The 23,111-nt window shown below is 46.8% G+C and overlaps 1 protein-coding gene across 1 annotated transcript in view; it reads right to left on the bottom strand.

The window, feature by feature from the left end:
- SAMHD1 (SAM and HD domain containing deoxynucleoside triphosphate triphosphohydrolase 1) overlaps positions 1-21,680 on the bottom strand; it is a 30,221-nt gene extending 8,541 nt beyond the window's left edge. Inside the window, exons 1-11 of the mRNA XM_066978332.1 lie at positions 21,365-21,680; positions 21,203-21,269; positions 16,825-16,894; positions 14,755-14,915; positions 9,737-9,852; positions 9,036-9,106; positions 7,826-7,981; positions 5,648-5,748; positions 5,433-5,541; positions 4,767-4,858; positions 3,119-3,234 (exon numbers count right to left, since the gene is read on the bottom strand). Of these exons, the coding sequence (XP_066834433.1) occupies positions 3,119-3,234; positions 4,767-4,858; positions 5,433-5,541; positions 5,648-5,748; positions 7,826-7,981; positions 9,036-9,106; positions 9,737-9,852; positions 14,755-14,915; positions 16,825-16,894; positions 21,203-21,269; positions 21,365-21,665 (1,360 nt within the window). The 5' untranslated portion in view covers positions 21,666-21,680. The remainder of the gene's footprint in view (positions 1-3,118; positions 3,235-4,766; positions 4,859-5,432; positions 5,542-5,647; positions 5,749-7,825; positions 7,982-9,035; positions 9,107-9,736; positions 9,853-14,754; positions 14,916-16,824; positions 16,895-21,202; positions 21,270-21,364) is intronic.
- Between the last annotated feature and the right edge of the window lie 1,431 nt (positions 21,681-23,111).

Below are 23,111 nucleotides of genomic sequence, written 5' to 3'. Positions count from 1 at the left end.
CTTGCTCTTTCATCCATTACAAAAATTAGGATTTGCTGTTAAATCAGAAACAAATTCAAAAACTAAAGGTGGTTCTTCACCCATCGTGGAAGAAAGTCGGGGAATGTACTGCTGCAGGATCTCACTAGAGGTTTATCATTACCAAAGATCCAAATGGCAGTTGGACAGTTTCACAGAAGCATTGCTCATCTTGGACTACTGCTACCAAGCCTACTGTCCTCCCAGAATCCCCCAGGTTGGAATCACTGGGTGCAGGCTGCAAGTGTCTTGGTGTAAGATGAGGAGAACGTACCCATCCTTCTTGATCCACCGTTACATCTGATATTGATGTACTCCTCTCATCCTTCTCCCTGTTGCCAAGCTCTCCTTCTGGAGCAGGATAACCTTGGCACTAATGTTCACCTCCTTGCTGTTGCAGACAATAAGAGACAGAGGACAAACCTGGTCTCCTTGCCCTGAGCTGTGTTCCTCACCAGATACTGCTGCAGGTCAGCGGGCCCTGGTGCTAACTTCACAGCATGGCTGGTCTTACAGACCAGAGGGCCCCCAGGGCACAGTTCTGCCTAAGCAGAACTTAAGTCTTAGCTCTTGACTTTCTGCCTGGCTTTCCACATCCCAACACTGCAATTCATGCTCTCTCATAGTAACTGCCACTCAAAGGCAGCCACTTGTTTTCCCCAGCATAGAAGAGGCATGGTGTTGGAGAGGTCAGGTAGCTTCTCATCCCAGCATTTTGCACAGCCCCTTCACCTGCTCAACATGGCATATCAGTGGTCAGGCTGGATGTGGCTGGGGTGGACAAAGGGTTATATTGGGTTTATGTGGCAAGGTTTTGGCAGCAGGGGTAGCCTCTGTGAGAAGAATCCAGAAGCTGCTCCATGTTAGATAAGGCTCAGTTTCAGCTGGCTCCAACGGGACTCACCGCTGCCCAGACTTGAGCCAATAAGCGATGTTGTTTGTGCCTTTGTGAGAGCAGATTTAAGAAAGGGGAAAAAAAAACCTGCTGCATAACAGCAGCTGGGAGAGTGAGGAGTGAGAAACAGCCTTGCAGGCACCAAGGTCAGTGCAGCAGGAGGGCAGGAGGTGCTCCAGGCTCACAGCAGCAGTTCCCCTGCGGCCTGGGGAGAGGCCCCTGGTGGAGCAGGCTGTCCCCCTGCAGCCCATGGGTCCCACACGGAGCAGATCTCCATGCTGCAGCCCGTGGAGGAGTCCCCGGTGGAGCAGGTGGACCTGCCCTGAAGGAGGCCGTGGCCTGTGAAGAACCCCTGCCAGAGCAGACTCTGGGCCAGAGATGCAGCCTGTGGAAAGGAGCCCACGCAGGAGCAGGAGGCCTAGGGGATGCTGCTGCCTGTGGGGGACCCAGATTGGAGCAATGTGCTCCTGATGGATGGACCCTGCGGTACAGAGCCCTCTTCTTCTTGAAGAGCTGCTGTATGTGGGAAGCCCAGGCAGGATCAGTTCAGAAGGACTGTATCCCACGGGAGGGACCCTACATAGGAGCAGGGCAAGGGAGTGACTCTGCAGGAGCAGCAGAAGCAAAGTGACTGACCCCCCATTTCCCTGTTCCCCTGTGCTGTTCAGGGTGAGGAGGTGAAAGAGGACAGACGGGGCGAAGGTGGTTTTAGTTTGTTTTCTTTGTCTCTCATTTCTCTAGCTTGTTAATAATAGGTAATAAATTTCTCTAATCTCCCTACGTTGAGTCTGTTTTGCCCATGATAATTATTGAGTGATCTCCCTGTCCTTATCTCAACCCCTGAGTCCTTTTCGTTCTATTTCCTTCCCCTTTCCTTTTGAGGAGGGGGAGTGAGAGAGTGGTTGTGGTGGAGCTTGGCTGCCCAGCTGGGTAAAACCACCACTAGGGTCATCAGCACAAGACTCTTAGCATGACACAGATTATGGCACACAGGAACATCTGCAACTGTGCTCTTGGCCTCTGTCACCTTGTCCGTGGAGCAAAAACAGAAATTCCTGAGCCTCTCTGCTGACCAGCAAAGGCTTGATGATGGAAACTCAAGAAAGTAGCTCTGGGAATCCTTGTGAGCTGTAGCTCCCAGATGGAGCAAGATCTGACAGTCCTTGGGAGCACCCTTCTGCAGGGTCTGTAGCATCCTCTGCCCTGCAGTCACCCCAGCCACAAAACCCCCAGTGCAGCAGGGTTCACGGTGTCCACTCTGGCCTCTGTTCCAAATGCTACACAAAACCAGTAGGGGGATGCCATGGCACTGAACACCAACCAGAGGAACGCTGGCATGCCTTTTGGTGAAGACCAGGAGGGGCAGACAAATCCAATACACAGCACTGGTGGGAAGATGGTGAACTACATGATAGAGAACATTGAATTTAGTAATTTCTCTAAATATTTCTTCCTCACAGCACTGACCCAGCCATTAGAGAACCAACTGCCAGCAGCCAGACTATTTTTTCAGGAAACCCTCACGAGCCTTAACTCATTTGCATCACTACATAATCACACTGGAACTTCCCCACATCTCTAAGTAGCCTGCTGCTCCTTGTATTTACCCTACGAGAACAATTCTCACAAGCTCTTGACTAAGCAACCAGAAACTTTCAGCTATAAAATAACTTGTTCACGTATTCCATTTTCTTCAGATGCATTTACAATCAGGGTTACAGTGCCTCGAACAAATTAAATCAGATCCCATCAGAGCCTTTTGAAACCTGTCTCAAGGCTAGTTTCCCACAATGAAACAAATACAGTACTCGTCTACCTGATGGAGTTAGATGTAGTATCATTCTGAACTGACCTACATCCCACTTGTAACAAGTACAACAAACCTAGGGCACAGGCATGACTGCCTGACAGCACTGCTCACAATAACCTAGATTTGGATGCATGCAGAATATCAGAAGTTGGTGCACCTCTCTCTCACCACAAACATAAAGGTAAATTAAGCTAGAAGGTTTTGCTCTCTCAGCAAGATGTGAGAGAACAGAGTTTCAGGTCTGACCTACCATCTGTGCACAAAAGCAGTACTTGAAGAATCCTCATCATGGGCAAGGACCCACTCTGCCAACAGTTCTACAAACTGGAAAAAATAGTCCTATTCTAACAGACGCTCGTGTTCTGTCACTTTAAAAATTTTTTGAGAATGCTTACCAGTTAGCTTAGTGTAGGCTTCCATGTCTTCCATTGCTGTAGAAATCCGGTACAATTTTCCTTTAGAGCCTTCTATTTCAAAAAAACGGTCTGCTTTTTGAAAGGCTTCTGTAATCCTAGTTTGAGGCAAAAGTAAGACTTCAGTATCATCTTTAAACATTTTATTGCTTAAGTGTCAAAACAAAAAAATGCTTTAGCACACTATAAATAGGAGACTAATTAAACTGCATCCCAAACATGCAGCAGAGCCTGACCACATTGCAATATGTCCTATTTCCATGCTGCCATTGCACATTTCAGCAGAGTCTTTCCATTTACTGAAAACAGATTCAGAACAGACCTTAACTTTATTTCAAGAAATGTGAAAGTCCACTTTGTTCTGCTTCAGACTATGAGCTTGATAATGCTCAGATGGCTGCAGAACCCTGTAAGACAGTGATGGTCAGTCAGCGGCTGTGAGGCCACCTCATAGATGACCACATCCTTTTTACAGACCTATTGCTCCAGAAGTTAACAGAGTGAACACAAAGCTTCATAAAGGTAAAACCCATGTATGTGCAGTATTTTTTCAGTTGGGAAAACCTAATGCTCTGAAGGTCAAGTTTTTCTAAAGCTCTCAGTACCACTTGCTGTCGTTTCTAGGTTGTATGCTCACTTGGATAGGCTGCTATAATTACGGTAAGCCAAGAACTACATTTCTTGGCTGTTCTGTTTTACTTCTTACACAAACGTCCTACCAAACCTTAGGATTTTTAGCCAGTGTAACTGAGTGCTCTAGAGAACCACTGCACAATGAGCAGCAGATTGTGAAATGAAACCATTCACAAGTAATTCTTGTATTGTATAACCCTCTAAATTGCTTTTTCCAAACTCAGCAGATGCTTACTCAGCAGCCAAGACCATTATTTGGGAATACCAATATTTCTTTGCTTTTGAAGAAAAAATAAAAAGAAGAACGTTATCAGGAAACTTCTCTAGATATCAAGGGAAGTACAAATGCTGGTAGGCAACCAAATTGATCCTGAACAATTCCTGCTGTGGCATTACACGAAGACAGGTAAGCTTGCTCCTTATTTTAGTCTGCTAGTAATCTTAACATTAACCAGTCAGTTTGAGACAAGCACTCTCTTTAACATGTAGATAAAGATTCAAATTCTGCTGTCAGCAGTTACAACAGCAGAACTACAACTTGGTCCAGTGCTTCTTCAGGGCATTATTAATCTGCCTCTAGTCGAATTTCCTGTGGAAGGACAATGCTGCCTGGCCAACCCTATCTCCCATTCCTTTTGTTGTTTTTGCCTTTTTGTTGTTGTTGCTTTTTTATTATTATTATTTAATTATTTACAAACTTCTTGACACTCTAAGCACTGTATAAGTATACAGTATAAGGTCTTCTCAGAGCCTTCTCTTCTCTAGGGGCTAAATGACCCCAGCTCTCTCAGCCTGTCTTCCTAGGAGATGTGCTCCAGCCCTCTGATCATCCTTGTGCACCTCCTCTGGACCTACTCTAACAGATCCAGATTTTGGTCATACAGCCCAGTGACTTTCATTGTATGTCACAACTTATGGATTAGTTGAAGATTCCAAATGGATATACAGTTTCAAAAAAATTAAAAGATGTGCAAGAAAAAGAATGTATAATACTTGCATTATTTCAATGATGTTGCCAATCTTATGCTGGTATGCTCGTCGATGCAGGCAATTCCGTGTGTGGAACATATCATACAAATTTCCAACTTCCTGAATCAAAAAAAAAAAAAAAGAAAGAATCTTTTACTTTTCACATTGTCTCAATTGCAAAACTAAAACAATTTTGGAATCAAACGAATTGATGCCTTTCCTTTGCCGCAGAGCAGGATACTTATTTTTCACAATTTATAAATGTTGAAATAGACTCAAGCTATGGAAGAGTAGAGACTTGAGAGTGACCCCAGACAACCCAGACAGAGAAGAGCACTTCTAGCTGCTTCAAAAGCCCCACATTCACATCTTGTTCAGAAGAGCAGAGCAGGACCATGCCCAATTGGCGATTATCTACTCACCCTCAGAAGGACTTGCCATGTGCCCTTCCAGAGGGTAGCCTCATCCCTCCCCTCCTGAGACCGATAAATTCTGCCAGCAGATCCCAGAGCAGCAACTACTTCATCCTCTTGGGCTGCAGAGCATCCATCTGGCAGCCCCCTTCAATGCAGCACGTGGCTACACCACCCTGCCCAAGGCTGGCTTTACCGTGCCTTAGCTGTCTGCAACCTGCTGATACACCTCGCACGTATTTTGCTACTGAGTGCTGTCTCAGCTCACACACACTACTTACCTTGTCACGGGCACAGATATGCTTCTGGTTTTCTACTTCACAGACGCGAGTGAATTTAATTAACCGCCTATAATCAAAATTATTCTGGATTCCTAGGTGATGGCAATCCCTAAAAACATTCCACAGAAAATGCTTAACAATGAGCTCATACTTGTAAATATTGCAGCATTGTTTTAGTAGGAATTTAATAAAAACAGAAACTGTAAGATTTGTACCTTGCAAAATAATCCCATTTGTCAACATCAATGCCATTTTTTTTGTTAGCTACTATCTCATACAGGAAACTCTTCTCCTTTTGTCGACCACGGTAGGGCCACTAATAACACAGGAACCAAGAAGAAAAATCAGAAATAAAAAATTAAATGGTGCGAGCAATGTCAGAATAATTTTTATAAGACTGTGCCAATACATTTTTTCTTGCCTATGGTAAACATCCAACCCCAAACTAATTAAGAACAAAGACAATAAAAGAGCTTTCAAAAGCTATGCTGGGCATTAGAAATCCAGAACAAGGGTGTAAGCAGATGATTTCCCAGAATATCTGGAAGAACAAAAGTCACGTACACTAAAAGTACTTAATTTTCCATTCTACTAAAAGGAAACTGAGCTCTGAAATGCAAAAAACAACACATAACAACAGCGGGGAAGAGGCTGGAATTACTTAACCTTCAGGGGAATTAATTAAACCCACACACATCACCGTCTTGCAGTCTTCTGCAATTTCTGCAATCAGCTATACAACTTTATAGAACATACTTTTAAAACAATTACTTAGATTTTTTAAAATATAATTGTTCAAACTGCCAGCTACTTAAACTCCTAGCCCACAAATGAGGAATGATTCAGCCATGAGGCTAATGGGAAAACAACACCAAAATAATAAAATACAAATTGCACATAAATATTTCCTTGAACATTTAATGATTCTCTAGTTAAATAAAGATTGCCATAAACTGGCCTTGAAATTTGGGAGAGGGGAAGGGAGGGGATTATCTAAGATATATATAAACAGATACACGGTTTTAATTTTAACTGTGTTGCAGATATATTAAAATTGATGTGAATAAGAATGGAAATGTGTAAACAGTGGGAGGAGAGCACTTCAGGCATAAAAATATTCTGTACTGATCACAAAATGCTCTGTTACAGGGACAATGATCAGGAGCGCAGCTCCCAACAGTAAAATTGAGAAATACATTGCTTTTGTCAGGACCAGATGGCCTACTGCAAGGTGACATCATCACAACACAGGTACTCATCAACAGAAGAGCCTGTACTCTGCTAAGACCACGACAACCCAAATGACCTCCAGCAGAAAACTGCAACCTAACACCAGGAGGATGTCCAGGTTGGCACATAACACATTTGACATTCCTTTTCCTGTTATTCTGCTGGAAAGTAGGCATAAAGTCCAAATAAGAAAAAATAGACAATGGGCAAGAACGTGGCCCAAGATCAATGGTAGCAGCAGGCAGCAAGTTTTGTGTTCAGATGACTGCAAATGGGTAAAATCAACTTGCATGGCTGTCCGTATTGCCTTCCTGTTAGATCTCGGACTGAGTTTTTTTATGCCAAGTTCACTATGCTTTGTCATCAGAGCACTCCAGTACACATGGTAGCACTACACGCTAATACAAGAGAAAATAACGGGTAAGTGCTAACATTTATGGGTGATGCTTGGGACAATATGCAAATTTTTATTAGGACCAGATTGTCATGACAGATCTCCCACTGGTGGGCTCTTAATTATGGTAGCAACTGAATGGATAGCCTTGAAGAGATGACAAGAGCTGTAAAATGAAGAGTGATGACTTGATTCTTTTGTAGAGTTACAAAGATGATTAATGATGATCTCTTCTTCCTTGTCAAGAGGCAAGCCATTTCTTCAAGTCTTATCCCTGCCTCTGTATGTGTTACTGCAATAAATCCAAACATTTTGCTACTGTCATCAAAGATAATGAGGCTCTGGCACTCACCATATAATTGGGCTGTGCTTTGCATCACTCACTGCCTCATCTCTGCCAGTTCTCAGTTCTGTTATCCATTATTGGATTGTTAATCTGAACTGTGTTTTCTTTGTATGGCCACTTAAAAACATGACCTCATCACCAGCACCTTCAATGTATCCAGTAAATGCATTTCCTCTAATCTGAAGACTTTGAGGCAAGAACTCTACAGGAAGATGTGAGCACGGAACATAGCAAAACTACCACCTAAAGAAAAAAATAAAATAGCGCTCTTCTCTAGAATCCCTCCTGCAAGGATTCTCATAATTTACTGGGTCTTCACAAAAATATAGAAAATAAATTGTAAAAAAAGCAAAAACTACCTACTCTCTTAGTAAAATGTAAGACATTTGTTGGAATAACCACAGTAGAAATACAGTGACTCACCGATTTCTCAGAAATGTTTTCATCTATAGGCCCTCCTATTTGTTCCTTGATGAAGGTCATATCTTCTTCCAGGACAAGACCATATGACTTCATGACTTCTTCTAGTCTATTGGATGTGATTAAGTGCTCAAACATTTCAACAGAAGCAGTTTCGTGCTGTGAAAAATACCTGAACGTTACATTACAAAGTTCATGCACCTTTCCTGTGGTGACACAGCTTTCTCCTAACCCTGGAAGGGCACCTGAGCATGGGAATGTGAAAGCACAGCACTTGGGTCGTTTTCTGTTCATTTTGTATCTACACAACAGGAAAACACCCTGTCTACAGAGTCCAGAAACAAGCTCTTCCACTGAGAACACTTACTTATACATTTTTAACAAACAGCAGTAACTGTTACAATGTAAAAAAAACAGAAACAAACAAACAAAAACACTAACCAAGTCTGCAGTGCAGTAAAATTAACAAGTTTACTCAGCTGATTTTCCTAGTATTTAATAGCTGACAAAAGCCTGAAAGGACTGTGTTACATTTTGTTAAGAGAAAACAACCCTTGTTTTCAAAGTTTCAGCTCAAAGTTTCAGAAAGATTATGTTCTAAACACTGTATAAAATATCCTGGCTTTGAACCAACATCTTAAACTGAAAAGGAACCTCCCAGTTGTTTCACATCTGTAAAATACGTGCTGGAGAAAGCTAGCACTACATGTTTTAAGGTATGACGCAGGCTTCAAATGATCAGTGAAGCACTAATGAGTTCTGCCTCTTTAGTACCTCACCACAGGAAATGACAAGACCCAGACATTTCTTTTTCCACAGTGTCACCCAGTGAGAGGTGGTGGAGGAGATGCTTGCACAAACCCATCTCAAGACATTACAGAGCAGCTCAAAAGAGCATTTTCACCTTCAGGGAGGAGATGCTGGTGACAAACGTCACCAGCCCCCGCTTACTTATCACACCTTTATTTCACTAGTAAGACTGTATCCATTCACAGTCACACTAACAGGGCAGAAATTCCGCAAACAAACAAAGGAACAAGAAGATCATTACAAGACCATGAAACAATTTTCTATTTTTCAGTTATACCATGAAAACGATGCAGTAAGATGATGGTCACTGTATGCTCACAAACATTGGCAATCTTTAAAGATGAATTATCTTCCCTTTAAGAATGTGAGTTTTCTCTTTTTACTTTAGTATTGAAATGCCTACCTTCCACTTCAAACCTTCACGAGCGAGTGGAATAAATCTTCCATCAAACATGTGTGAAAACGGTCCGTGACCTTAGATATAAAGATTACACAGGTTTAATCTGAGACATGGTTGTCAATAAAAGTATCTTGAGCAAGCTGAGTATCTGCATTCTCTTGTATTTGATTTGATCTTGACATCATCTATGAAGAAAATTCAACTACAGCAAGTACACCTCACTAACACATCACCTTAAGTACTACTGCACTTAACATAGATGGTTCCATTACTGAGACCACAGGAAAGTATTGCAGTAACACTGAGTACGTTAATTGCTCTGTACCAGCTCTGAAGAAAATAAACAGCGTTATAAATGAATAACAAATTTTGAAAGGGCCACTAATTTTCTCTCCGAGATGTTACTGGAGGTTTTGAGAGACTTGAGGACATCATGGAAGGAAGCACTTGACCACTGAGGAAGAACTGTAAAACACTGTATGAAAACAACACAAAAAACTGGCTAAGAATGGCTACATATTCACCAAGTGGATTTGCCTCTACAGAGGTACTCTGAACCAAACAGGAACAGATTAATCCTGTCTTGGAAGATGGTCATGAACTGAGGAGCCTGAAACAGCTCTCATGTTCGGTCCTCACAGCCAACTCTTCCTTCAGGTTAGCTTTCAAAGAGAAACAAGCCAGCTCAACTGTTGCTCGCTCACCCAAATCATGACAAAGACCCGCAATTTCTACACAGAGGATGTCTCGTTGGGTTATATCCAGTTCTGGTTGTCTCTCCTTCAGTGCACGAACCAGGCATCCTGCTAGGTACCCCACCCTGTCGCAGGACAAAAATAAATATATAAATAAAAGGAAGTGAATATAATAGCATTTTAGCTTGAACAGGAAAAGAGCAGTTCACCTATTCTATTTCGCTACTTTAAGACACAGACTTGCCTGAAACATAGCACACAACACGTAATGAAAACCTGACCTGGAAGATGATCACAGAAACATTTTTTTTCCTGTAGTAGAGCTTTAGCCATCAGTAACGCATCTGAATGCAAAAAAAGCAAGAGATAACATGCCCAAAACATGGAAGGAACAGTATCTTAACATGGTACTCTGACAGGTCTAAGCAGATCCTGCATCTTCTTTCCCATAAACGCATGAGTTAAAATCAGCCTTCTGTTTCGCTTCCAGTTTAAACTTCCTCAGCATTCTCCCCTTAATTAAAGCAAAGCTTCAGGTATTTCCAACCTTGCAGACATTTGCTTTGTTATAGTCATTATGGCCTCAAAACCCACGGGAAAACACACTCCCCTAGCAGATTGAGCTAGTCTACACAGAATCACAGCATTGTAGGGGCTGGAAGGGACCTAGGGAGATCATCAACTCCAACCCCACCCTGCCAAAGCAGGTTCCCTAGAGCAGGCTGCCCAGGTAGGCATCCAGACGGGTCTTGAATATCTCCAGAGAAGGAGACCCCACAACCTCCCTGGGCAGCCTGTCCCAGTGCTCTGTCACCCTCACTGTGAAGTTTTTTCGCATGTTGTTGTGGAACTTCCTGTGATCCATTTTATGGCCATTGCCACTTGTCCTGTCCCCACAAACCACTGAAAAGAGGTTGGCCAAATCCCTCTGTCTCCCACACCTCAGGTATTTATAAACATCGATAAGATCCCCCCTCAGTCTTCTCCAGCCTAAACAGACCCAGGTCTCTCAGCCTTTCCTCATAGGGAAGATGCTCCAGGCCCCGTATCATCTTTGTGGCCCTCCGCTGGACTCTTTCCAGGAGATCCCTGTCTTTTTTGTAGCGGGGAGCCCAGAACTGGACACAGTACTCCAGGTGAGGCCTGACCAGGGCAGAGTAGAGGGGGAGGCTCACCTCCCTTGACCTGCTGGCCATGCTCCTTTTAATGCACACCAGGATCCCATTGGCCTTCTTGGCCACCAGGGCACACTGCTGGCTCATGGCCAACCTGTCGCCCACCAGGACCCCCAGGTCCTTCTCCGCAGAGCTCCTCTCCAGCAGGTCGTCCCCCAGCCTGTACTGATATACACGGTTGTTCCTTCCCAGGTGCAGGACTCTACCCGTGCTCTTTTAAACCTCATTTGGTTTCCTCCTGCCCAGCTCTCCAGCCTGTCCAGGTCTCGCTGAATGGCAGCACAGCCTTCTGGTGTATCGGCCACTCCTCCCAGCTTTGTGTCATCGGCGTACTTGCTGAGGGCAGACACTATTCCCTCATCAAGGTTGTCGATGAAGATGTTGAACAAGTCCAGACCCAGTACCGACCCCTGGGGAACACCACTAGTCACAAGTCTCCAGCCAGACTCTGTGCCGCCGATCACCACCCTCTGAGCTCGGCCAGTCAGCCGGTTCTCAACCCACTCCTTACTGTCCACTCCTCTATCCCACATTTTCTCAGCTTTGCTAGCAGGATGTCATGGGAGACAGTATCAAAAGCCTTGCTGAAGTCAAGGTAGATGACATCCACTGCTCTCCCCCCATCTACCCAGCTGGTGATGCCGTCATAGAAGGCAATGAGGTTCGTCGAGCAGGATTTCCCCTTGGTGAATCCATGCTGACTACTCCTCATAACCTTCTTCTCCTCCAATTGCTTGAAGATGGCCTCCAGAACAAGCTGTTCCCTTTCCAGGGACAGAGGTGAGACTGACTGGTCTGTAGTTTCCCGGATCCTCCTTCTTGCCCTTTTTGGAGACCGGAGCGACATTGGCTATCCTCCAGTCTTCAGGCACCTCTCCTGTTCTCCAGGACCTTTCAAAGATGATAGAGAGCAGTTCGGCAATCACCTCTGACAGCTCCCTCAGCACACAAGTAAGTAGTCTTACTCCTTTATTTGACAGGAGGCTACATCAGATGCCTCAGTAGGTGCAGTAGTAGTATTTCATAATGTATGTATATATATATATAGTATGGTAATATTTCATAACGGACAGCCATGGAATAACTTCACTGTGTGAGCTCATTACATTATTGCCAGTGTGTTTCCTGAAGCACCTCAGCTTACGCCTCATCCTTTTACTTTATGTCAGTGCAAAAGCAAAGGTCCATAACAGTCACAAAGGCATTTTGTTCTTCTTTTTTTCTTCCTATTTTAACAATAGTTTATGACAATTATTTCACTCCCTTTTATTCATTTAATTTCAGTGAATAGGCCCTCTGTTCTCACAATATGAAAACAGCAGGAATGAATGTAAGACAAGCAGTCCTGTAAAGTGTCCATGAGCTCTACCCCAGCTTCCTTTTCTACTCGCCTCAACAGTTCCAAGAGTTCCACTTGCTGAACATCTTAAAGCAAGAAAAAGTTTTATGACAGAAGGTAATATCTGAGCTGTATTAGCTCAATGTCTGTAAGTCCATGGGGCCTCAGAGATTCACTCTAGAGTACTGAGGGAGTTATTAGATATATGAGGATATTAGAGTTGGACCCCTCTCAGCAATTTACCAAAGGTCATGGGAGTCTGGGGGCGTCCCTGCTGACTGGAAGCTGGCTGACATTATACCCAACGACAAGAAGGGCAGGAGGGAAGACCCAGAAAGCAACAGATCTGTCAGTCTAACCTCAGTCCCTGGGAAAGTTGTGGAGAAGATTGTCCTGGGGGATACTGAAAAGCACTTAGAGAACAAAGCTGTTCTTTAAACAATAGCTGTGACAAATGGTTTTACACTATGCTGGGTGATGAACTGTCTTGATGGTAGAGCTCACAGGGCCCTAGTGAACGGGGCTGCATCTGGCTGGGGGCCGATCACCAGCGGCGTTCCCCAGGGCTCATTTCTAGGGCCAGGCCTGTTCAACATCTTTATCAGCGATCTGCCGGCAGGAGTGGGACGATCCTCAGCGAGTCTGCTGATGGCACTGAACTGGGAGGTGCTGCTGACTCCCTGCAGAGGCCTCCCAGAGGGACCTGGAGAGATGGGAGCACTGGGCAGTCAACAAAGGGAAAGGCCGGGTGCTGCCCCTGGGACGGAGCAGTGCCGGACACGGGCACAGCCTGGGAGACGCGTGGCTGGAGAGCAGCTCAGCTGGATGGGGCCTGGGGGTGCTGGGGACAGCAGCTCAGCACGAGCCAGCGGCGAGCCCTGGCAGCCAAGGGGGGAAAAAAAATATGCATTTTGGGGTGCATTAAACACAGCCCAGCCAGCCGGTCAAATGAGGCGATTGTCCCTCTGTTTTCTGTTGGTGGGGCCTTGCCTGGAATAGTGTGTGCAGCTCTGGGCCCCACAGTATGAAAAAGATGTTAAGGTCCTTGAGAGAGGAGGGCAACAAAGCTGGAAAAGGGGCTGGAAGGCCTGTCCTGTGAGGAGAGGCTGAGGGCACCTGGGTGGTCCAGTCTGGAGGAAAGGAGGCCAAGAGGCAACCTCGCTGCTCTCTGCGGCTTCCCGAGGAGGTGCCGGTCTCTGCCCCCTGGGGACCGATGGCAGGATGTGTGGGAAGGGCACAAAGCTGTGCCAGGGGAGGGTCAGACCGGGCATCGGGAAAATATTCTGGACTGTGAGGGTGGCCGAAGGTTGGAAGAGGCTTTCTAGCAAGGCGGTTGATGCCCCACGCCTGTCAGTGTTCAAGAGGCATTTGGGCGATGCAGTTGTTACTGTGCTTTAGCTTTTGGGTAGCCCTGAAGAGGTCGGAGAGTTGGACTAGATGATCTTTGAAGGTCCCTTCCAACCGAGCTGTTGTATTCTATCTTTTATTAGACAAAATTTTGCTGTTTTTTTATTTTTGTTCTTACTGTGCCAGTAAGTACACAAAGCCCCCTCTCTTCTATTTTAACCCTATAGAAGTCTTCAAAACCATATACAAGTTGAGAATAACTGTCCTAAGTTTATCTGTATGGATTAATTGAACCGTTTGAAAGAAAAGGTTGTTGCTACATCTGGAGTTTTCAGGTTTCTGGTTTGTATGCTTTGTTAATATTCCTTGTGTTTTTTCTCTTCAGACACATCAGATACAGTCAATTCAATTCCGCCTTACTGATGTGATCCTTTTGCAATAGTCATTTACATCTTGTTAGCATCATGGGGGGCAGTGGCCAGACTTCAGTACTACAAATGCAAGTTTAGGCTGGCCAGATCACCTGAATAAAAACATTGATTAAGTTTAATTTCTTTGCGCCTTGGGATATACCTTCAAAACAAGCTTAAACTTTTCATTAATTGGCATTCTTGTGGAGCGCGAATGATTTAGCAACACCCTGGAAATCCTCACGTCCATGACCTGTTTCTCTTTAACTTATATTACTGCTAACAGCCTGACAATTTGGCATCGATTGCATGAAGCACACTTAACTACAAATGCAAACGTTACAACTAAAGCCCATTTTATCTGTTCTGGGAAATCTAAGAGGATTGCATCTGTCTGACAGGTCATTTATAGCAGCCTCAGTACTCTTCCCAGGCTTATGCTTTTAAACTCAATTTTCAGCTGGGGAGAACATACAGCACTCACAGTCTCTAATTAGCATTACCAGAAGGAAAAGAAAGGCAGAAAGCATTGATCCATATTGGGAATTTCTTTACCACTCTTTAGTAAATGAAGTCCAAGAGAACAGCCTATAATCACGAAGGATAAACAGACAGATTCATGTGACAGAAAATGCCACCACAACAGTCTTCATAAACCCTCAAAGGTAAATAATGTACCTTGGCTGGCACTCCACACCAGTGGAACCAATCTCAGGGAAATACAAGAGAGATGCATACAAGACTATGTTACCTTACCCTAAAGAGTGTTCAAAGCGGTTGTGAGAGGCTCCTGGAAAAACAAAGTAAGTGCCACCCAGCTGCTTAATGTATCGCAGGCGCTGAAACTGAGGTGTGTCAATGATGCGAACAAGAAGAGGGTGCATTTCAATATGCCCGTGAACTGGATCGTTAAAAACCTACAAAAGCCAAACAACAATGCAATCAACATTTAAAATATGACTTTGAAAACAGGCACAAAGGTAAAGGGTATCTAGTAGGGTCAGGTATTTGGTGGGAGAGGTGGTATTGGTGATTACTTGATTTCACCTTTAAAAGGGGCATATCCTGTCTATCCTATATAAAGATTTATCCTGGAGAGCTACTTAGGCATGACATCAGAAAAGACAAAGCTGTGCATTTCAGGTGGCGAGGGAATTCCAGACAAAAATCTCTAAAAGTGTTACTTGCATTTGTTTAATTTCAATATTTAACACTTGAGAAAACCACTGTCTAGCTACATCTGCTATTCCACTTAAAGGAAGGTACTGCAATACATGTCTGGGATCATAGAATGGTTTGGGTTGGAAGGGACCTTAAAGATCACCCAGTTCTAAGCCCCTGCCATGGGCAGGGACACCTCCCACCAGACCAGGCTACCCAAAGCCCCATCCAGCATAGCCTTGAACACGACCAGGGATAGGGCATCCACAGCTTCTCTGGGCAACCTGTGCCAGTGCCTCACCACCTTCTGAGTGAAGAATTTCTTCCTTACATCTATTCTAAACCTGCACACTTTTAGTTTAAAGCCATTACCCCTGGTCCTACCACTACATTCCCTGACAAAGAGTCCCTCACCAGCTTTCCTGTAGCCCCTTTAGGTACCGTAGGGCTGCTATAAGGTCTCCCTGGACCTTTCTCTACTCCAGGCAGAACAGCCCCAGCTCTCTCAGCCTTCATAGAAGAGGTGCTCCAACCCTCTGATCATTCTCACGGCCCTCCGCTGGATTCACTTCAACAGGTCCATGTCCTTCTTGTGCTGGGGACCCCAGAGCTGAACACAGGGCTCCAGGTGGGGTCTCAAGAGAGCAGAGCAGAGGGGGAGAATCCCCTCCCTATACCCTGCTGGCCACACTGCTTTTGATGCAGCCCAGGATACAGATGGCTTTCTGGGCTGCAAACTCACATTTGCCGGCTCGTGTTGAGCTTCTCATCAACCAACACCCTCAAGTCCTTCTCCTCAGGGCTGCTCTCAATACCCAATAAGAAGTGTCTGGCTTGACAATGCTTGTTGTTTTTTTTTTGTTGTTGTTGTTTTTGTTTTTGTTTTTTTAAACAAGTGAGATTTTGCAGGGTGGAAATTATGATTCTAGTCTTTCTCATAAAAGAAAACACAAAACCCAAGACAAAATCTGAAGTACTCCCTGATTACCTCTAGGTTTGCATTATCTGAACAATGACTCAATGACTTCTACAATAACAAACACATAGAATTAATCCTTGCATCAGAAGAGAACATAAAGCCATTTCATGATACACTTATCTCAGTAAAATACTGAGGCAAATAAGTTTTTTTCTGTGTTCTCTCTACTCCTGTTGCCAAACTGGCAGTGCTGCAGTCAGATGCACAGACAACAGAGGGATGCGTGCTCATGGGCTGCCCTGGCCTGGGTTAAACTAACACACCACTGTGAGAAACTGTCGGACACCACAAGCAGTGGAAGTAAACAGAAGTCTGTTAACACAGACCTGAGGCTAAACTAACAAAAACCGAGAAGGGGACACTCCACAAGACAGAAGACGTGAAAGGAGAGCTTCTCACATTTCAAACAGCAGCTCATTTGCTCATCCAATCTCCCACAACCACCAGGTGCCCACATCAAGCTCTTAGCTGCTGATTATAACAATTTTTCTGGTTAACATGGTTTTTGAAAGAACATTGACTATCGAGAAGAAGGGCTTGGAGCATGCTGCTCTGCAAAGGAAAAGCACCACTGCAGTGCTGGCTGGCAGGACAGAACCAACAGGAGGGGAAGTGGAAAGACACAGTTCGCTGCTAGTGCCAGCAAGGCGCTGGAAGCAGAGTCCCCCAGGCAGCACCACTGTTACCTTCATTACGTCCACTGTCTGTCTCAGTTTGTTCAGGCAGGCAAGCACCTTCAATCTCTCAGCTGGGAGGCTAGAAATAAAAGAATAACAGATTATTTGAGAGCAAAGTTTGCTAGGTATTTTCCTTGACAGTATATATGGAATTACTTGTGTGAGTTCATATTACTCTGATGTACATTAACTCTTTTATGGAAATACATATTTTTGTGGCTTTTTCAGAAAAATACTGAAAGCATTTATCCTTCTAAAGTCAAAGAGACAAGGAAGAGAATAAATACCACAGAAGTTGTCTGTGAAGCAGTATAAGTGTACTGAACCACTGAAGCATAGAAGATGCAATTTTGCTAAGAACCAATTCTTATAGTTCATAAAGATATTTTGCTGTTATTTTTAATAAACCATTAAAGGTCTCCTTCAAGATATATGCATAAACCTTCAATAGAGCACTCTGCTGAAGTCACAGAAGACTTAGAACACAGGCAAGACAAGTCCTGAGGAAGAGATAATGCACTTCATTACACCCGCTTCTGTTAACTCTGTCTGTAAGTTAAGTCCTTGAGCAAACTGGTTTCAGCCTCAGTACAAGAGCAAACACTTTACCACTATAAAACACAGTTTGTTACCTTTTGCACTCTTCAGCAATTAACCATTCTGAGTCCAGCTTTACATCAGTCTTTGAAGTTAAAGTTTAACAGAAATTAATACCATAAAATGCCAACTATTAACAAAAACAAATACAGCCAGATTTACTGAATATTTTCATCTCAATCATTTAATAATTCACAGTCCATAAAAATATTAAATGCATATGATGCCTGAGCTCCTGGTGAGTTTTTTTGTTTGTTTTAACCTGTTTATATCCCTGTCCCCAGCAGAGGAGTTCTTGGCTGCAGCCTGTGCTGCTGTCACTTGCAAGCCTTCATCTGCTTCTGCTCGCGAGCAAGATAGAAAGCACTGGCAGTGACGCTCAGACCAGCATGTTACTTCACACCTCGAGCAGCTCAACCTGTAGGAATGGTCACAAACTCTCAGATAATTACAGGGGAGTTCCTGAACGAGGCCACTATTTACAGGGCAAAAGAAAACAGCTAAAACTGAAGACAAGAGGAGGACCACCTGCACATGCCTGTCCTTCTCTGCTATGATAAGATGAAGAACTTGGGCATGGTGGAAGAGCAGAGGAACTCTTCTGCAGCCACCAAAACTGAAGCTTGCACATATCTATCTTCATGCTCCCAGGAAACGCAATTGCAACAGCTCTTTGAGGTCTGTCCAGAAAACGGGACCAAGGACATTCAACTGCTGTCTGTAAGAAACACATAACCTTTGCAACTACGCGTCTGGCTAACTTGGACAGGATGAACGCTTGGGGTGATAACCAAGCACCACCCTCAAAAACAGTTCAGGACGGTTCAGATTTTAAACACCAAACCTGATGTAAAAAGATGACCCCCCACTTTACTAAATACAGCTGAGGGGTCTTTGGGGGATATCACTTAAAAGCATGCTAGTAACGCTGATCAAATGTCACAATCATGTTTTTGAAAGAGCCATAATGCAGCAGGAGGTACACTGACACCATCATACAGCCATGCCATCAGATAACAACTGCTCAACAGGACATTTTGGGTCACACAAAGTACATGAACATAGTCACATTTACGGGAAGGTGAGGCAATACAAAGCAGTATTGAGCATTAAGCAAGGGACAGACAGCACGTCTCCTCCCAGTGCTGAGTACGTGGCACAGCCTGTTGGTTGGAAGCACCTGATTGTTCTTTTAAATGCCACAGAAATTCAGAAGCAAGGAGAATATTCACTGGAAAATTATCAGGTACGTACGGGGGATGGCACATGGGCATTTACCCACTACTACTTGAGAAGTGACTGCAGCTACAGAAGGAGCAAAGGACACATCCGTGCTATTTACACTGTAGTTTGTTATACAACTACCTGTGCAAATGTTGTCCACGAAGAGCATAGCCAGATGTGCTTTTTTTTTTTTTTTCCCCTCCAGAAACTCACCTCTAGCAGGGCTGTATTACACATTGCTAACACAGCTCTCTACACTGCAGGACACATTTGACAGAGGTGCCCCCCGCCAGACTGGTGCTGCAGATGGATGCTACAGAGGCAGGAAAGTCCATGCCTGACCTACCTACCAGTCGCTGGCTCCTGCCTCCATGAATGCTGACCCCACTTTGGGGCTTGGTCTTGCGAAGACAAAGCATATTGCCAGTATGGTCACGGTGAGCATAAAATCACAAAGAGCTCTTTAGTGATCTTCAGAGAAAGAACAACAGCAAGGAGTTGTTTACATTGTGCCTATAATATAGGACTGTCTCAACCAGAAGATTACAAACAAATCATATTTTAATACAGTTTTCTCAGGGTGTGGCTGATGTAATTCTTCAAACTGCCCTTAAAGCAGCTGTCTTTGAAAGGGTGAAGACTGCCATTTCCTCATTCATTCCCCTCTACCCTTTCCTGCTTCACCCATGCCCTCCCTTGCACCACAGACAAGGAAGAAAAAACCCATAGCCCCTCTACTGCACCCATTAGGAACTTAACTATTCCAGAGATGTCAACCAGACAGCCTCACTCACCACCTATGTTTAATGTGCACCACACCTCATTCTGCACGGAACATCCACTTCTAGGAGCAGGAGAACGCGTAGACAACCCCTAGCTCAGCCTCCAGGCCCCTGCTGTCCCAACTTCTCCTCTCTGTATGTCTGAGAATGACAGGGAACTATACTATAAGTGTGCAGTCATTACTGGTCTGACACAGAGAAATTATTAAAGTTATCGGAGGACATGGCATGCAATGGAAAAAAGCACAGGAAAGATCACTCTTCATTGAAAAGCCAAGCAGAAGTTATTAAAAAAAAAAAAAAGCAAACAGCTCTAGCAATTTCTCATCCAACTGGCAATATTTTCAGCTCAACAGAATCAAGATGTCAGGCTGCACGGAAGTAAACACCTTACAGTACAAAACTTGCCAACACATCATTCCATACACCCCATCCAGTTTCTGCACCGACTGGGAGCTATTCATGAACGGTTGGCTCCACACCGTTACGCTGGGTACACACTGCACCAACAGGACTCGACCTACACGCTTCCGAGAAGCCTTGGAGCAGCCTCTGTCTGTCCTGTACGTACAGGCACCCAGTATGGGCACTTGATGCTCAAACAGGCACCGAGGTACTAAAAGCAGCCAGCCTCCCAGTGGTGTATAAACAGAAACCACTCTCTGCTTGTTCTTTCCGCTACACAAATGCCTTTGGCAACAGAAACTAAGAAAGCCTCTAGCCACCTTCCTTGCGATTCCACACCATTCCTACCTGCACGCTTAAAGTTAAAACCGTTCTCACAAAACCCAAAACCATCTTAATATTGACTCCTGCCAACATCTTACCTCCTCCAAAGCACGACCCTTCTGCCTTGTCACCTTGAGCCACACGGGCTCTCCTTTCCCCGCCAGCGGACACACCCAGACACTCCCTCTCCGAGCGCACCCTTCTCAAGCTGACAGCGCTCTTCTCCAGCCAAATCTCCAGACATCGTAGAGATGGGGCCCTTCATCCTCAGCACACTGTTAGCTCTGGCAACCTTACCTCCAAGCAGCCAACCCACACGCCAACACGCTCAAAGTCCTCCACACGCAAGCACAGCCCTGCACTTGTGCACACCTGCCAAATAACCACACAGGGAACTGCCTTGGTACCGCTAACCACAACAATAGAAAATAACGTGAGAGGAGCAGAGGATTCGGAGATACGTGGAGGAGGAAGACCCCAGGGCACAGCTAGGCCCCTCAGACACGTCGGACCTTTATCTTCCCTTCTGTTTCCGGAGAGCAAGAAAGCACATTTACCACCTGACCGAGGACCAGGGTCGCAGGAGCTGCCGCTCCCCTCGCTGCTGAGGGCAGTGCCGGCGGTGCTGAAGCCGGCGCCCCGCTGCCCCGGGCTCCCCGCCGGAGGCAAGGCTCCCCCTCAGGCCCCTGCCCCGCGGGGGCACGCCGCTGCCTCCTTCTTCTTAACAGCCCAGCCTAGGGTAGCGAGCGCAGCAAAGATTAAAGCCCGAGCAACCGCCGCGGGGTCAGAATGTGAGCGCCCAGGCTCTGCCCGCGGGGACGGGGGGCGCCCCGGCAGCCGGGCGCCCCCTCGGAGCCCTGCGCCAGCGCCGCTCCCGGGCTCGGCGCGGCGATCGCTCGCTGCCGAGGGGAAAACCCTCAGGAAAAGCCGGGCGCTCGCGGCGCGCGTCCCGCTCAGGCTTCAAGGGCCGCTTCGGGAACCCCCACGGAGCTTCGCCGGGGGCGTCCGGCTTCCCGCGGCCACGGCCCCCCCCGCCCGCCCCGCGCCCCTCTCACCAGACGCGCGTGACCTCCAGGGCGCAGGCGGGCAGGTCCAGCAGCATGGCCCCGGTGACGCCGCTCTCTGCGGGGACAAGCACGCGGTGAGCGCTGCGGGGAGCGCCGCCGCCGCCCCCTTCCCTCCTTCCCCCCCCCCCGTCCCGGCCCGGCCGCCGTTACCTCGGAAGCGGCGCAGCAGGCTGGGCTCGCCCACGCCGCTGCGCGAGAGGTGCTGGCAGAGCCGCTCCGTGTCCCACAGCCGCGGGTCGCCGTCGGCGGCGGCGCCCCCGGGCCCCTCGGCCGAGCCCTGGAGCCGCGCGCGCTTGGCGGGGGCCTCGGCCCAGCCCGCCGCCGGGCTGCCCATCGCGCCGCCGCCGCCGCCACGCAGGCGCAGCGCCCGCTCCGCTCCGCGCCCGCCGCCCCGCGCTCCGCGGGGGCACGGACGCCGCCGTGACGTCAGCGCGGCGCGGCCCCCGGCCATGCGGCCCCCCCCCAACCCGCCGCCGGCCGCCTCCACGCGCGCGAGCGGGAAGCGCTGCGTGGCGCCCGCCGCTGCCCCCGCCCCGCCCCGCCCCGCCCAGAGGGGCCCCCCCGCAGGGAGCCCCCCCCCAAACCCCGCATCCCGCACCCAGCCGGGGCCGGGCCCGGGGGCCTCGGGAGGCCGCGGCGCCAGCGCAGAGCGCCCCTGCCGCCCCCTCCGCTGAAGCTGCCTGTCAGCGCGGGCACCGGTGCGCTGCTCCGGCCCGGTCCCGGCACCCTGGGGTGCTGCTGAGGTGTGCGGCAGCCTCTGTCCCGGTGCCGGGCTGGATCGGGGAGCACCCAGCAAGGCCAAGCGCACGGCGGCCCCTTACTGCCCAGGCCGTCTGTCCAGCATCCGACGCAGGGGGCTGCTGTCCGGAAGGAGCCGCCTTCCACATCAAGCTTCAATCGAGCCAGTGCATCCGTGGGGTGTGCAGAGCTGCCCCACAAGGGCAGGTTACTGTGAGGAACTGGGACAGAAATACCCGCAATCCAGCACCAACACCAGATGGTTCATTGTCCCAAACCCAGACCTCCGCAAAGATGCTCCCAAAAGACATGGCACCTTAACACAAATGGTTATTCCTGCAAACAGTGCTTCTGAAGATGCCCAAATCCAGTGATCTACCCTTTCTAATCTCAAACCACGAGCTTTTTCACTGTGTTTTCCCCCCCTGTGCTGCTGAGGTGGGCACCAAGCATCTAGCCCCCATCAAACCACCAGAACGCGCTTCTGGGAGTTGCTATGTTTTCATCACACTGCAGTTCAGACACATAGCAAAATGAACAACCAAAAAACTTAATAGCAAAAAAACCTTTCTGTGCTTCCTGCAAAGTCTTAGAGCTTACGTCATACTATAGCGATTTGCTTTTGTAAGCGAGTGTTGTTTTCTCACTTTCTAGTTCTTGTCAGGAAAGTGCACTTAGTGCTCAGCCTGTTTTTCATTTGCCTGTGTCTTTCCACCCCCTCTGGGGCTTTCTGAGATTTCCATCAGCAAATAGCCCTCACCGTCCCAAAGGAACCAGCCTGGCTGAGGGCAGGGCCCACTTACTGAGAGCAAATATGCCTCTTCTCAGAAAGAACATTAGCAGACAAGAACGAGCTAGATCCGTTAAGGAACGTGACCACATGAAGTAGTCTCACACCTTTTGACAAAGCACACGTTAGAAAACAGGGTAAAGAGCGATTAGTTCTGTGTAGAGTCTTATTTTTTTTTTACTTTACAGGTTTCTACTAGCACGTTCCTGGTTTTGGTGGGCTCCATGAAGCAGTGCTACAAACACTCAAGCTTGTCTGCCTGCAGGTAGGACCATCGAAGACTTGCTAAGTCCACAGCAAAGCAGTCATGACCTGGAGCCTGTTCTTTCCACCTCATCTGCTTGATCCCTGTATTTACATGTTAACTAG

The sequence above is a fragment of the Anser cygnoides genome, chromosome 16 (assembly GCF_040182565.1).
Source record: "Anser cygnoides isolate HZ-2024a breed goose chromosome 16, Taihu_goose_T2T_genome, whole genome shotgun sequence".
In the NCBI taxonomy this organism is placed as follows: Eukaryota; Metazoa; Chordata; class Aves; order Anseriformes; family Anatidae; genus Anser; species Anser cygnoides.
This window is presented reverse-complemented; position numbering and strand designations above follow the sequence as displayed.